The sequence below is a fragment of the Ceratotherium simum genome, chromosome 38, assembly GCF_057802395.1.
Source record: "Ceratotherium simum simum isolate JZ-2026a chromosome 38, ASM5780239v1, whole genome shotgun sequence".
Classification (NCBI taxonomy): Eukaryota; Metazoa; Chordata; class Mammalia; order Perissodactyla; family Rhinocerotidae; genus Ceratotherium; species Ceratotherium simum.
In genome coordinates this window covers 23,278,627-23,295,288 of record NC_141937.1, presented here as the reverse complement: position 1 = coordinate 23,295,288, position 16,662 = coordinate 23,278,627, and the positions used below count along the sequence as shown (strand labels likewise).

The 16,662-nt window shown below is 37.7% G+C and overlaps 1 protein-coding gene across 4 annotated transcripts in view; it reads left to right on the top strand.

Annotated features, from left to right (window-relative positions):
* Positions 1-16,662, top strand: part of SHPRH (SNF2 histone linker PHD RING helicase) — a 90,380-nt gene that overhangs the window by 41,964 nt on the left and 31,754 nt on the right. For 3 of the 4 annotated variants that reach the window (XM_087425194.1, XM_087425196.1, XM_087425195.1), the window contains exons 15-23: positions 259-347; positions 2,396-2,488; positions 4,723-4,830; positions 5,785-5,927; positions 9,183-9,356; positions 9,669-9,731; positions 10,723-10,948; positions 12,702-12,845; positions 14,067-14,168. In XM_087425194.1, the coding sequence (XP_087281320.1) occupies positions 259-347; positions 2,396-2,488; positions 4,723-4,830; positions 5,785-5,927; positions 9,183-9,356; positions 9,669-9,731; positions 10,723-10,948; positions 12,702-12,845; positions 14,067-14,168 (1,142 nt within the window). The remainder of the gene's footprint in view (positions 1-258; positions 348-2,395; positions 2,489-4,722; positions 4,831-5,784; positions 5,928-9,182; positions 9,357-9,668; positions 9,732-10,722; positions 10,949-12,701; positions 12,846-14,066; positions 14,169-16,662) is intronic. The other variant, XM_087425197.1, reaches the window with a different exon arrangement.

Genomic DNA, 16,662 nt, shown 5'->3' with positions numbered 1-16,662 from the left:
TATACTTTTAAAACATTATAAATTTATTTGATTGGTGTTCTGTTCTGTGGATTTAGGAAAAAAAAGCAGCTATCATCAGCTTTTTTACTAGGGCAGTCATATTAATACTGAGTTAAATTCCTTTTCTTAAAAAAAAAAATAGTGAGTTGTAATCATTGTCACACCTTTACAGTAGATGTTTTAAGATAATAGATAAGTAGATGACATTGGGAGACCAATACATGACTCTCATGCTTTAAATACATGTTAATTCTTCAGGTGAGTATGCCTTGGCAGCAGAACTGTACAGAGAAGTGTTACGTTCATCTGAGGAACACAAGGCGAAACTCAAAACCGATTCACTGCAAGTAAGTCAAAACTAAGCAGTTTCGAGCATAGATTCTATTTGTTTTTTACAAAATAATATTTCCGAATATTTAAGAGGATGATCGGTAACAAATGGACTGAATCATAATCTCTGGGGATGAAGCTTAGGATTCACTTCTTTTAATAAGCACCCAAGGTGATTTGTATATACACGAAAGTTTGAGATCACTACTATTCCACCTGCTCAGGCCAGTATTAATCACAAGGCTGACTCCATATGTCTAACCTACACTAGGTAAACAGCCCAGGTATTTGTACTTCAAAGAATGGGGTCAGTTTTATCACTTTTGCATGTTAACATTAACATATTTGTTCAATGGTATTCACCAAAAAAAAAAGAAAATGAGCTAAACTCAGCAATGGAACAATAATAAAACCTATCCAGTGATCTTCTATTTAATTTTTGGAGATCTTTTAGGGAGATTTGGATATTTGAATTGTAATACTTAAACGTGAAATCTCTTCTCCTTGGTTCTGTCCAGTGGATCCTTTAGATAAGGCTCTCTCGCTAAACGGTAAATAAGGACCACTTTTCTTAACCTTGGTGGGTTTAGGCTTGAGTCCCAGGTGAGGCTTCTTTACCATTCAGAATCTAGACCTTGGGACCTCCATGTTCACATTTGCCTCATTTGTCTGGGGAAGCGAGGAGAGAGAGAACTAAATACAAGTCTGCTAATATTGTGCATGGATAAGGATTACAGAGGGCGGGCCCTGGACCTTAAGCAAATGTGTTTACCTCGTGAAAGGAGGAGGAAGTGCAAAGATATTGTGCCCCTGAATAAAGCAAACAAAAGGAGAAGTGTTGGCAAGGAAACAGATATGTCTGCTACGCCTGAGTTCACGAGTGAAGAGTCAGCAGTCAGCCTGGCTCTTGCATTTGAGGCACAGTAACCCCACCTACTGGGAAAGCAAAGCCTGAATGTCTGCTCTGTCCAGTCTGATTAGCCACTCTGTTCCCTTGGGATAACACACGTAAGGGGGTGGAGAGAGGCAAGTATTCCTCCAGTCCCTTCCTCCACTTTGTACCGAAGGCCACAGAAGTCCTCTTCCGTAAGTGCATGTCGAGAAGTGGAGGCGAGTTTCTACGGCTTTGTTTCTCTAGTGCTATTGATACTTTTGTTGCTATTAAATCGGGTAGTGTTACTGATTATGTTGTCTATGAAACCGTGTTGGAAAGACCTAAGATGTTTGAGATAACTCTTCAAAGATTAACTCTACAAAGATCTGGGCAGTGGCCTATAACTTGTAGCCCAACATAGTAAACCTTTGTGGTCTCAAATCACTGGCAGCAAATCAGATCTTACCAGAAGGACTCTTTTCTCATCATCCTTTAGCCCTTAACTATCTTCCCAAGTAAAGACTCAAGTTAGATAGAAACTACTTACACTTTATTTCTTCTCATAGCCCTTGACTCCACAGGGAGCCTCTAACCAGCTGCAGACTCAGTATCACGGTGAGAAGCTTGACTTAGATTGAATCAGAGATATAAGATGGAGTTTTTTCCTTCTTGCTGCACCGTCTTCACCTCCAGCTCCTCCCCTTTTCAGCTCTTAAGTTCAGCAGATCCGGGTCACCCCTGATTTCTTATGTATTTCCTTATCCTTATTTTTATCCTAATGTAGCTGGTAGGCTCATCCAGACTCATTTCCTAGGCGAAGAGGAATCAAGTTTGTGCGGTCAGCGTTTCTACTTTACTGGACTTACTTGGTGTACTTATAGTTCTCCATCTAGACAAATGCGTGTATAATGGAAGAAATATTCCTTTATTGTATATTTTGCTAAATAGACAATTTCATAAGACTGTATATTTTTAATTGAATACAATTTATGTCATGAATTCAGACCTTTACTCTAAAACTGACTGTTTTTTTCTGAGAAAGTTGGTACTAAAACTGTTTTAGAGGAAAAGTATTCGGTGATCTGATCTTAAATGTAGTGTTAGTGCTGTGTATGCCGTATTACTAGTAGATTCTCCCTTTAATGTCTGCTCCATTGGCTGTCATAATTATTGCCTTTTGTGTGTTTGTAGAGACTTCATGCTACCCATAACTTGATGGAATTGTTGGTCGCCAAGCATCCAGGGATACCTCCTACCTTGCGAGATGGCAGGCTTGAGGAAGAGGTAATTATTTATTATTTTTACGTTATGTCTGTAACAGAATATTTTTGTCAGACTTCTTGCTCCATCTAATTGATATTTGCTAGGGCATGCAACATTTAAGTAAAGGTAACCATGTTTTCCTCCTGCATTCATGTTCCGACTTCGCTGTGGTGATTTTGGGTGGCGGAGAATGGCAACATTTCATATTATTTTGCTTCTCTGGTGACCTGCTTGCCGTTATATGGTAACTGCTTGTTGTAGATATGGCTGTTGGTAGCACAGGATGTAAATAAACAACAAATGAAGAAAGGAGACCTTGTTGATCTCATGGCAGATCTGCGAAAGATGTAGTTTAGTAAAAATAAAAGGTTTTGTACTTTCTCTACCTCTGTGTGTATTATTTAAGGCAGTAAATAAACTCAAATTTTCAATGGTATTTCTTATGTCCTCTCAAAGAAGTTCCCTCTACAGTGAGTATTGCCTCTCATTGGAAAGAGTGATATTATAAATTATTTCATTATAAATTGTTAATAAGTTTATTATGCTAATTCCCCCATGGATTTTTGCCTTTTTAAAGATCAAAGAGAGATAGCAAAGTTAAAATCAAAAGAGTAGTAGATGTATTTGACATGTATTGGACCTATAAGTGTAGCCTTTATTTGAATCAACAAGATAAAAAATGAGATTGTCTAAGTATGTACAGCCCTTTCTTGATATTAGATGGCAGTCTGAGTGTTGGAAATTTTTGAGTGAAATTTTATTCCCAGTGCAGGCATCTAATCCTTGTATAATTAGTCACTCTTTGTTTAAATACCTTCAGTGATAGGAAGCTCTCTGGGAGATAGTTCAATCTATTAGTAAACAGCTCTAATGACCACGTAGTTATAGCCAAGGAATTTTAATAGAAATTAATTGGAAAATTGTGACAGGAAAAGGAAAAATGCGTCATAAGGAAGAGATTTTATACCACATAGATGTATTTCTGAGGAGGCCACATTATCACTTTGCCCAGCTCTGGTAGAATATGAAGCCACGTATCTCAAAGCTGGATAAGATCCGAGAGATCGTCTGCTTCAGCACCTGCTTTTGCGAGTGAAGTAGTGGAAGCCCAGGGAAGTGAAGTGGCTAGTCCAGAGAGATGTGTCTGTTCAGTTGACCTCATGACATAGGCGTTTTTGTAAGTCAAAAGTGGTCCAGTATTGGCAAGTTCATGTGTCTCAACCCACTACTAAGTGGAAGCATTAGGATTTCCAGTTCAGTAGTCTTTCCAGTTTTTCTTCCACTAACCCATGTGGTCTCTGATCCCCTCTCTTCATTTATGAAATAGTTTCACGAGCCAGTTAAGTGTTTCAGTTAAACAGAAGGAAGTGAAGAATTTTCATATAAGTTTCCTAATGGGAATGTATAAGAATAAAGTTTTTCAGTATTTCTGTTGCTTGCAAATATGATCCTTCTTGTCTTGAAAAGTTGGAAGGGGAAGAATGTTTAAATCCTTGTCGTATTTATCTACTAAGGCTGCCTTAACAAACTGCCACAGGCTGGGGGGCTTAAACAGCAGAAATTTGTTTCTCGCAGTTCAGGAGGGTAGAGGTCCAAGATCAAGGCGTGGGCAGGTTTGGTTTCTCCTGAGGCCTCTCTTCTTGGCTTGTAGATGGGGGCCTTCTCTCTGTGTCTTCACATGGCCTTTTCTCTGTGCCTTGCATCCCTGGGGTCTCTCTCTCTTCTTTTAAGGGCACCAGTCATATTGGATTAGGGCTCCACCCTTATGATTTCATTTAACTACATTTACTCCTTTAATTACAGTCATGTGTCGATTAATGACAGAGATATGTTCTGAGAAATGCGTCCTTAGGCGATTTTGTCTTTGTAGGAACATCATGGAGTGTACTTACACAAACCTATATAGTGTAGCCAACTGTACACCTAAGCTATGTGGTAATAATTTTATTATTACCGTTGTATATGCAGTCCATCCTTTACCAAAACGTTATGCGGCACGTGCATGTACCTCAAATTTGGAGAGCAGAGCCTTGGGATTTCTTAAATTTTGTGACTTACAGGTGAATGTATTCTCTTCAGTATATGTCTTAGGAATTTCTAGCATGGCTTTTATATTCCCTACAGTGTACCTGTAGAGTTTTCTGCTTCAATTAAGTTGCTTTAACTATATAAAATAATCACATTCCTGAAACATCACGCTACGCTATTTTCTGGACCTGAGTGGAGGCTTATGCTTGTTCCCTGTTCCGGCACAGGCCCAGCAGCTGCGGGAGCATTACATGAGCAAGTGTAACGCGGAAGTCGCCGAAGCGCAGCAGGCTCTGCTGCCCGTACAGCAGGCCGTGCGTGAGCTCCAGAGAAAGGTCTGTCCCTGAAATGCCTTTCTTACCTGTGCTCGTCTCCACGTAACGCTGTGGCTTGGGGAGCAACTCGAACTTTCTGATTCGTCTTGGAACGCTTAGCCCCCGGGGCAGTGCCTGGCCCCCAGTGCAAGTTCATTTGCCACTAGCAGTGTTTATTGACTGAACGAAGAGATGCATAGATAATCACCTATTTTGAGGTTATTCTCTTTCACTTCTTTTAAGCTATAATGGATTTCCTCTTCCCTTGGGTGTATAACAAGTTGTCCTTTGAAGAAAATAAAGACTTCCATAACCTCCTTTAGGTCTGAGATGTATATGTTTCCAGAATCTTTGCTTTTAAGACGTCAGAACGTTAGAACCATAGGTATTTTTCTTACGGAATATGTGCCGTTTGTCATTGCTAAAATTGCTCTTTTATGAAATCAGTAGTGAAGGCTGAAGAGAAGGCTACACGATACACTGTCTTTTACTTTTTGATTTTAGCAAGTTACTTCACGTTTTGTTCTTCCTCATCCATTGATTGTTTGGTATTCAGGCATATAATTTTGTTAGTTATCATAGATTATTCATTGAGTAGAATCTGGTTCAGTTAGTTGAAGATGAATATGATGTCTGTCTTTTATGCTGAGAAAGAAACCTGTTATCTTTTCAAATATGTAGAGTGAGTACTGAATTTTCATTTTGGTATTTATATAGCACAGCTTTATTATACAAGTATATACAATAAATTCAGATTCATCTAGAGTAGTCAGGAAACAGATGTTCTCTAATTATCTATGCAAAAGTTACTCACCCGTGTATATAGAGTATGTATACTTGTCTCCCCACTGTTATAACTCTCTTGAGTGTTGCATTTATTACTTCCTTTGAATTTTTCACAGCATCTTTCCCAGTGATAGAAACATAGTGAGTACTAAAAAAAATTAATTCATCAGCTGTTGTCTTTTTTTACAGATATATTCTAATTCTCCTTGGTGGCTGAATGTGATCCACAGAGCAATAGAATTTGCTATTGATGAGGAGCTTGTTCAACGGGTGCGAAATGAAATAACCAGCAACTACAAGCAACAAACTGGCAAGCTTTCTATGTCAGAGAAGTAAGGAAATTCTACAAAATAGAATAACTATATGAGTAGTCACCCCAAATATGTAGATCATTTGGTATTAAGAGGTACAATTAGTGTTGTTGTTTTGTTAATCTGGTTAAAGTATTTTCTTGGTACCTTTGTTGGACAAAGTTGCTTAAAGCCAACTTTAAGCAGGAGTTTTTGTTGTTGTTTTTTTTGTGTGTGAGGAAGATCAGCCCTGAGGTACCATCTGTGCCAATCCTCCTCTTTTTCCTGAGGAAGACCGGCTCTGAGCTAAGATCTATTGCCAGTCCTCCTCCTTTTTTTCCCCAAAGTCCCAGTAAATAGTTGTATGTCATAGTTGCACATCCCCTCTAGTTGCTGTATGTGGGACGCCGCCTCAACATGGCTGGACAAGCGGTGCGTCGGTGCGCGCCCAGGATCCGAACCCGGGCCACCAGTAGTGGAGCGCTCGCACTTAACCACAAAGCCACGGGGCCGGCCCCCAAGCAGAGTTTTGATATAGACTTTGTTTTGGAGAATTCCGTGCTTAGAGTAAGGCATTCATACTTCCCTGTGTGATATTCCCTAAGAACTAAGCCTCATAGTGCAACGGCAGCCCAGGTGTTATATTGTAGTTACCTGCTCTCTCTTCCTCATCTGTCTTCTCTTCAACACTAACCATTCTTCAGGGTCTTCATGGGTAAGTTGGATTATTACTCTTGATGTATAAATGATGAATAATCCTTCCCAAAGAACAAGTTTACTCATTATCAAAAGTGCCTTCAGTGATTTAATCCAAAGGAATGTCTGTCTAATGTGGGGAATTTAGGTGTTGTGGCAGGACTGTTGATTCTAGCTGGGGAATAGAAAGAGGATCTTTTATTGCTTCTCAGATTACATCTCAGTGTAAGGTCAGCCTTGGGATTGATGTTAGTTTTCAGTGAAAATTCAGCATAAGAATATTTTGGAAATGTTGTAGAGTGATTTCATTTACCCTTCTAAAAGCTTTTCCAAATGTCTGCTAAAACACTAGAGAGAGATGCTAAATTTCCATGTGTTGTTACTAGCTTGTGTGTACTTTATTACAATCATCATCTTTTTCACCATACGAAACCTGATGAGCTTCTCCTCTCTGAGATATATGCAGTATATTATGCTCTTGAATGCACTTCCCTTTTCCCTATTAAGCCCAAGAATCACTGTTCTGGGATAAGTTGTCATTTAAGTCGTGATTCATTTTATCCAGTTTTAAAAGCTGTATCCTAATGTGTTCTGCCATTTTGTGGAATCAGCTGATAAGAAAATATTTAAAAATCTTAAACTTGTTTTTCTAAAATCACACAGAAACTACTTAAAAGTTGTGCATCCCCATATTAGAACATATCCCCTATTAAATGTTTTGAGGTCCCAGGGCTTTTAAAGGGACCAATAGGAAACATAAAACATACGTTCATTATAGAAACGTTCTTTTAAAAAACATTAGAAATAAATAGAAAGTAACGAAACACATTTTAAAATGTATAACTTACCAGAAAGTTAATATTTTTTTATATTACCTATATATTCAGAGATCATTTTGACACACTGCTGCTACATTTTTTAATGAGATTGATAACTCAAAAGCCAAATTACTCCTATGTGCTGGTTAATGATTCTTGGGAAGGCTGTGTAGCTTCGTGGTTAAGAGCGTGGGTGGACCCTCCAGGCAGACTGCCTGTGCTCATATTGCACCTCTACCACTTACCCGCTCTGTGACCCTGGGAAAATCACAGAAGCTCTCTTTGCCTTAGTTTCTTCATCTGTAAAACCACACGGCATTGTTGTGCGGATTACTGAATTAATGTTTGTAAAGTGCTTACTTAAAGTAGAGCCTACCAATTTAGTTTGGTGTTGAAGAGTTACCTTCCATTACTATGTTTTCTTCTGTTTTGTTTATAGGAGCTGCAAGAGAGACTGTTGCTAAGACTCGTTAAATACTGAACTATGACAATATTTTTCAGCCTCTAGTCACGTAACTCAGACATGAGTTAGTGGAGAGCATTTTTCCAAAGCCATCACTTCTTCCCTTTGGTTCAAATGTTAATTTTTGAAGAGAAGTTTAAATTTCTAAATAAGTTAGGAATAAAAAACTTTTTCTTTTTTTGAATAATATTGATACCTAACCTGATTTTGTTCAAGTATCTATGTAGATTCTTTTAGAAATTATTGAGCAGCTATTCTGTGTCTATTACATAGGTTTTAAAAAAAGGATGTGATCTAATTCTTGCTTTCTAAAAATTAGCTTATTGAGAAGATAAGACCCATGAGTAATTTGAGAAATATGAGTATGTACAAAAACTGAACATTAAGTACTCGAATGATATTTTTAATAAACTCCATGTACAGAAAGAAACATAGATAAGAGTTGTGATATGTTAGGGAAGCCTTCAGGAAGGGAGGGTGGGCTCTTTTGAACAATTTGGAGAGAAGGGCATAGTGCATTTTAGGAAGGAGAGGGATATACTCTTAACTTAGAAAGCAAACAAATCCTGTCTGTATTTTCCATTTTCTAATTTCTTATTATTCTAGACTTTATCCTCTCATAAACCCATAACACACACATCCATACATTTTTCCCTTAGCTCATTTGAGTCGTAGTTTATCAAAAATGATTAAGAGCGTTGCGTTTGAGTTTAATTCCTAACTTTGCCACAAAATAACTTTGTAACTTTAAATTACTTTAATTCATTAAGCTTTATCCATAACGTGAGCACAATAGTATCTATTGAGATTATATAGAAGTGCTTGACAAAATTCCTGGAGAGTAAATTCTTTATATATATATAAAATCTCCTTGTAACAAGGAATATAACTCTTGGCTATTTTTCTTCTTTCTTGCCAATTTTCTTTGTTTTTCATCCTGCCGTCACTTCTCCACATAGAACGAGGCTGTCAGGAGGGACATCTGTAGTCAGTCAGCGTTAAAAAGAAAGCATGTGGCCGTCCTGGTCTTTCAAAGACATCTGAGACAGAGACAGATTTCGTGTACTGTTTCTCAGTTCCCGGGGACAGAACTATCAGACTTTCCTTTATCTTTTACAGTAGACAACCCAGTGTTGACTATTCCTTGTCTGCTGGTAGAAACCAATTGAGCACACTCCTGAGGTCAACTCACTCAGGTGGGAATGGGTGAAGTGTGGCAGTTTCTTGAGCGGTTTGTTTGGCAACCATCTTCTGAATTTGAGGAAGTTGACCTACGGTTCTTTTCTTTGTGTCGTGCGTGGTGCTGGTGGTGGGGATCAGGTTCCACGACTGCAGAGGTCTTCAGTTCTTACTTACAACACACATGGAAGAGCTGAGTAAATTCCAGAAGCTCGTCAGAGAGTCTGTGCAAAAGCTGGAGGGACCCCCGTCCCGGAATGTTATCGAGTCTGCAACAGTCTGCCACCTCCGGCCAGCCAGACTTCCTCTCAACTGGTGGGTAGTGGGGGAAACGCAGTGAACCAGCATCACTGCACTGTGCTGGGTCTCTTCTGACGGAGGAGACGGTGGCTCATGTAATAGAACTTTGTCATCTGAATTCAGACAGAAGGAGAGACGTATTATTAATCTAACTTTAAAAAAAGAAAGAAACTCAAAGACCACATAGTGAAAACCATGTAATTTTTTTTCTAAAAGGGCATATTTGTTGTAAAGAAAAAGTGAAGTATAAAGTACTAGGCCTCTCTTAGGAATAAGCTGATTATGGTTATGTTTGTAGTATTTCTCTGATAATTTCTTCTTTTCCAGCTGTGTCTTTTGTAAGGCTGATGAACTGTTCACAGAGTATGAGTCGAAGCTATTTTCTCACACGTAAGTTCTTTGATTATTTCCTGTCAAGAAAATGAAAAGTATTACAAGACTTGGGGTTTTAATTTATAAGACTATATTTTCCTCACAGTAACCTTTCTCATATTTTTTCTCTTACTACATCAATTCCGTAAACTTGGGCATTTGATCATTTAACATGCTCAGTTTCACCCATGCGGAAGTGTACCCCCCACTGCTCGTGTCATGTAGTCATATGTGATTGAGAGACAGGTAGAGAGAGGAGTAACAGACGCTCAAGTCCAACACATCTGAACTCAAATCTCTGCCCACTATTGTGGGCAGTTTACTTCTCTGAGCCTCAGAATCCTCATTCGTGAAATGAAGATAATAACACTTACCTCATTGAGTTTTTTATGAATATTAAATGAGGAAATGCGCATAATTGCTTAGCATAGTGTTTATACATGGTAAGTGTCCTATAAAATGTTAGCTCTCATTATTAATGCACTTTCTCCAACACAAATTTAAAATCTTCATCCTTGTGTTCGGGATTAAGCTACTTAGTGACTGCATATAGCAGTGGCATTAGCAAGATTATCCCTACTTTACAAACATGAGAATTGACAAAGGGCTAAGTTCTGATTGCCTCAAGAAAAAAGAGATTGACATCGTGCTTTAAGATCATCTTGTGGTTTTTTTTGTTTTGTTTTTGTGTGGTTGATGGTGGTGGTGTTTGTTTTGTGTTATTTTAATTCTCAGAGTGAGATTTTAGCCTGCAATTTGTAGCTATTTTTTATTATACCAGATTGCTCTCAAGAAACACTGATCAAATTGATGATGCCTCAGGCATTTTCAGAGTTGCTCTGGTTTTTCCAAAGACTTTCAGACGTGATCTTGGAGACATGACATTGAAAGTTGTTGATGAGATTTTCGTCATTGACCTTGCTTCCCTGTGGGCTCTGCCAGGATGACTTTTACACTGCTTGTTACCCACTGACAGTAGTTCTGTTGTTTTGTTCTTGTGTGTCTTCAGAGTCAAAGGCCAGACTGCAATATTTGAGGAGATGATAGAAGATGAAGAAGGACTGGTGGATGATCGAATACCTACCACCAACCGGGGTCTGTGGGCAGTAAGTGAGACAGAGCGATCTATGAAAGCGCTGCTGTCGTTTGCAAAGTCACATAGATTTGATGTTGAGTTCATTGATGAAGGAAGTGCTTCAATGGATCTCTTTGAAGCTTGGAAGAAGGAGTATAAGGTACAGTATTTTAAAACTTCCAATATTAATTTCTCCTTTACATTAATTTTAATTGCTGCTTTCCTTTTTCTCTGTTTAGTTTTTAAAAATCTGCTTGAGAGACTTAAGATGTCATAATTTCTCTTTCCCTGAAATGTAATGATGGTAATGATGAATAATAAATACAGTAATACTGAACAAATAAGGGACTTCTATTTATTAACTTGCTAGAAGAAAATTATTAAAATGAAATTTATTTGAAACCTTGTAGTTAGCTGTGAAAATGTGTCATTCTATTCTTAGCTTGATCTTATACTGTTATTTTCTGAAATTAGAGTAGGGTTTTGTTTCAGGTTTTCTTTTGTTTTGCTTTTGCTCTGTGAATCACAACCAAACATCAACAACCTTGAAGACTGGAGAACACAGTAAATATTGCTCAACATACAGGACTGGAAACCATGGCAATCAATAATGCACAGTGACCCTTCATACTTATACTTTGATAATTTCATCATATAACTCTGCACTTCAGATGAGATTCCAGAATTCCTTAATTTTGAATTATTTAGATTTAGATTTGTTAATCTATTATCCTACTTTGCAAGTGAGATGAGTGAGGGAATGAAGGAAGCGTTTTATTTATAATGTTAAAGTTCCATTTGATATCTTTTTTTTAAATCTAAAGTTCTTGCCTTTTAAAGCAGGGTAAAAATTTCAATCCAGAAAGAGAGGATATGCTGTCTATAACATCAGTTCATACATTTGATAAATTGGGAAATGATACTTTTGTAGATTCAAAATCATTGGTTCATAATAATTTTCTTCTTTTCACATTACTATTCTAAATGCAAAAGCACATTAACACAGTTAGTTACAGCAAGCCGTGGAAGAAGACAGCACTATATACAGTGTCCGCCTGCCCCTGTGTTCTTTCTTTGGGCTCAGTTTGGCCACATGCTCTGTCAGAGGAGGCCTCATCATGCAGTTCTCCCAGATCTTTGTGCTTTTGTTCTCCGTAACATTGCAGGCTAACCCCTTCACAGCAATGCAAATGAATGTTACTGCCACACACAATATTCAGGATCTACCTCAAAGCATAATGTTAGTGAAGAAAGCTTATCAAAAATTTTATACTGATAATACCATTTCTATAAATTTCAGAAATATATATAACCATATTATTAAGGATATGTATATTAGTATAACTCCAATGAGAAGTACGGAATAATAAATCCAGTTCTGAATAGTGGTTACCCCATTATTGGGGGTTGAGAGAAGAATGTGTGAGGAAGGAAAGTGATACAGTTGAGAAAGAACACAAAGGCCTTGTAAGGAATTGGTATCGTTCTCTTTCTTAAATTGGATGATGGGGACTCAGTTATGTATTTTAGTATCTCATTATCATATATACATATTATTTTGAATATGTGAAATATTTTATAATAAAAAATACTTCTTTAAAAGATAAAGCAGAGACTCCACCAGCCTAGTATTAATAAATAAAGATCTTTAGCCTACCAAGAAGTCTTTGGGTATTCGGTTCCTAAGGACCTGAAGAGGCAGTCCTCTGCAGTGTCCTGTGGAGACGATTCAGTCGTGCTTCCTCGTGCTAAAAACGGCCGGAGAATTGCTGGTACCTCAGGTACTTAATGAAGGAAACGTGTATGTCATATGTTCGACATACGCGCTGAAGACTTGACCCAGCTACGTCTTGGCGGCGTTAGGCAGTTTAGTTGTGTGTTCCCCACTGTCTTTGTCTTTCCTCTTCCTCCAGTTGCTTCATGAGTATTGGATGGCTCTGCGGAATCGTGTCTCTGCTGTTGATGAACTTGCAATGGCTACAGAACGATTTCGAGTGCGTGATCCGAGGGAGCCAAAGCCCACTCCACCCGTTCTTCACATCATTGAACCACACGAGGTAATTAATTTGCAAGTAGGTCTCAGAAAAGAGCACAGCAAGTAGATGTCACAAAAATCCAAGATCCACAGAAGAGAGAGAGGCAGGGCAGTGATCTCTTCTATAAGTGTGTGTTTAGTCTCTATTCGTAGTTTGAACCATATGAAGTTGTTTGTTTTTTTAGGTCAAAAATGGTCAAAGATGAACCATTTTACATCTAACACATGCTTAGCATTTGCTGTTTTGCTGCATTTGTTTCTCTCCAGGTTGCATATTCATCTATTTTTGAGCACCTTCAGTGTCCCAAAACCTAAAGATACTCTTGGTTAGCTTTTAGACATTTATCCTATTACCTGAGCTTTTTCAGAACCAGAAAAACCTTCCCTAAGAACAACCGAAAACGTTTTTCCCAGTATTTTCCTTTGCTAATGATGAGCCGATATTGACAGCTTATCTTCTAATAAATCCCTTTTTGTATCTCAGGATTAAAAAATACCTCTACCAACCTTTTCTCCTTCATATTAAAAACATTATTTCTTTTATAATTTATTTTTATTCCTGTGCATGTCTAATCTTTTAAATGTTTTTCTTCCTATAAAGCTTGGAGAGTAACTTAGAAGAACTTAGAAATATTTGTTATATACTATTTTCACTTAACTTTTAAAATAGAATTCTCAATAAGTTTTTTCTGTGGAAACAAATTCCTCTTATTTTTATACTCCTTTCTGTCTACTGTTTTCTACTGAGGGGGGCTGTGGAGAGGAGGGGGGCTGTGGAGCGGAGGGGGCTGTGGAGAGGAGGGGGCTGTGGAGAGGAGGGGGCTGTGGAGAGGAGGGGGCTGTGGAGAGGAGGGGGGCAGGGAGAGTCTTTCCTGGATTTCTTAAAATCGCTCTCACCAAGGTAGCGTAGCGTTTTGTGTTTCTGTAGCCCATGGACGTATTACTGAAAAATGGTAACCGAAGAGAATGTGGGTGGATTTTTATTTGACTTCAAGTGTATAGAGAAGCTTCCTGTTTAAAAGAATTCTACATTGAATTTTACCTTCTGTAAAGCAAAAAAATATATATTTCCTTTTAAAATATATTATCCAATATCCATTTTGCATATTTAAGTTTTCACATGTAAATGGGTTTTCTTAAAATAGGACACATTTATGTTATTGAGGAAGAATTATGCATGTTTAGTATAGTTTTGCCATCTTTCTGAGAGAGAGTAAAGAAGTTGTTTTGTTTTGTTTTTTAGGTAGAACAAAATCGCATAAAGCTACTCAACGATAAAGCGGTTGCCACATCACAGCTTCAGAAGAAGCTCGGGCAGCTTCTTTACCTAACTAACTTGGAGAAGGTAACGATTTTAAAAGATGCTGCTTTTTCCCATGCTGTGTTATCAATGAACCACCTTAGTGACTCCTTCCATTTAATCTATTAGTCCCGTAATTAATGGTACAGGTGTGGTTTTTTAGTCAGTCTTTTGTTTGTGTTAGTTATATGAGTCAGAATGCCAGCTGTGTCTACAATAGCTACACAGATCCCAAAAGAAGAAGATAGCTATAGAAGATGTTACACAGATAATATAAAGGGTGTGCACCATATAGTATAGAACAGTGTAAACAGACTGCAGTTCAAAGCCTTGAATAGTGAAATTATTACACCATACCTCTGGGCAAAGGTTGCATTATTTAATATAAACACATGCATTCATTAATGCATACATAGATTTTTTTTTATCAAGCACTTTCTAGGTGTTTGCTGTTAATGTTATTATCATATTATTACTATGATGACTACTACTGTTATTCTGGCAGAAGAAAAACTTTTTAAAAGTCAGTATCATGCAAAATGCTAGATTAGAAAAATAGTATTTGGAGAAAAAAAGTCTTGACATTCCTGGACATGTGTTTTTAAAATGTAAGATTTTTATACTTTAAATGTGAGAGTCAAAATTAAGAGATAGTTAATCATCTCTTAGTTACAGGACATAAGTTTATATTACCTATATGTTGAATTGTTTTTAAAAAATTAAAATTTTAAGGATATAAGTAGTCTGCATGACAACTGGGCCTGAACCAGACAATTTAACAAAGGTTGCATTATTTCATGTAAACACATGCATTCATTAATGCATACATAGATATTTTTTTAATTTGTTATTTGAAACTGTAAATAAAATGTGTTCACAAAGCTACTAAATCAGAAGACATGGTAATAAATTATTTAATGTAATTCACAACACATTTTCTGAGTTGTGAGCAAAGTATTATATTGGACATTGATGAATAATTTCCATTTTATGGTGAGAATAAAAGGCAATTGGCAGAGGGCCTTATCAGAACAAGATGTAATATAGTAGATTTATGGATAGGACAAATGAAAGAAAGCAATAGGCTGGAGTTTGTCCTGGAAACTGGTACAAAATATGTGTAAGTGAATCATTAAATCCCAGTGATGACTAAATGAAAAGTTAATGTTCGGTTCGTTAAAGAGCATGGTGGTTAAGAAGATAGACTTTGGACCCAGACAGTTCAAATTTGAATCATGATGCCACTATTTTCTAGATATAGGACTTTTTTCAAGTTATTTACCTCTCTGCCCCATCTGTAAAATGAGAATAATAACACTGTCTTTAATTTTTCTGGCAGTCAGCAAATGTTTGTTGAGCACCTGCCACGTACGTGTGTTATACTAGGAGTTTGAGGTGGGCAGACTTGGTCCTTGGCCTCAAGGAACTTCGAGTAATTTGATGTGGACGTATCATAGGCACTAGATCAAATAGTGATTAATAAGATGTTAGTGATTCAGCCAAACTTGACAGATTAAATGTAAATTAATCACTTATTGCAGAATGGCATGCATTTAAGACAGCTGCAGAAATTTGAAGATGAGCATGTTATATTGTTGATCAGCATTTTTCAGTGTCAGGTACCAAGAAGCTGGTAAATTTCCACGAGAGTCCAAAGCACAAAGAATGTCTCCAGAAGAAATGTTCTGAATAACACTAGGCAACCACACAGGATCTTTAATAAAGAGTCTGCTACTTGCTAGGCCTTCTCCTTCTTTATAGGAGCAGCAGGTAATGGCGAGCCAGCACTGCTGTAACAACTAGGGAGGGAAAAACTATTATAAAAAAGTCTTATTTTTAAAGATGGTGGAAGCAAAAAGGTTGAGATGAAATGACATTCCGGAGAAGGAAGAGCCCTTTCTAGGTGAGCTGAGATTGCTGGTCCTTGTCTTGCCTAAAAGTGTTTGCTGAGTCCGAATACAGGCTGGGATTAAGGTTGGCTTTGCAGAGGCTCTCAAATAGGGGAGAGAGAAATCAGGAGAACTTTTGATGGCCAGGTGAGTTGGTGTTACCTTTTGAAACCTAGAGGAGCTTCAGGTGTACAATGAATTTTACTCATTTGCTAAGTGATGGGGTTCCATGACAACTAGGCCTGAACTAGAAATACGGAGGGAAATTTTTCTCAGTCTCTTAGTGTTTAGGAGACAGTTTCTCCCCACGAGAGCAAGGGGCCTACAACAGACCCATAACAGGTCTTACCCTTGAGACATTTGTAACCATAGGTGGACTAATTTTGAACTAAACTTCCAACAATCCCCAAAACCAGCTCAATTTGTTACTGGATTGAGGTGATCAGCCACTCATTCCTTAACCTAACTGCCTATCAAGGTGAGGGTAATCCTCTCTGGAGGAAGATAACATCTAACTTTGTCTCTGCGGTTGGTTGTGTAAACAAACTAGGAAATCTAGCATATGATAAAAAAAATTTGCAAGAAATGTGAAAGGCAGGAAAATGTGACCAATAATTAAAGAGGAAAAAATGGACACTATAAGCAGACCT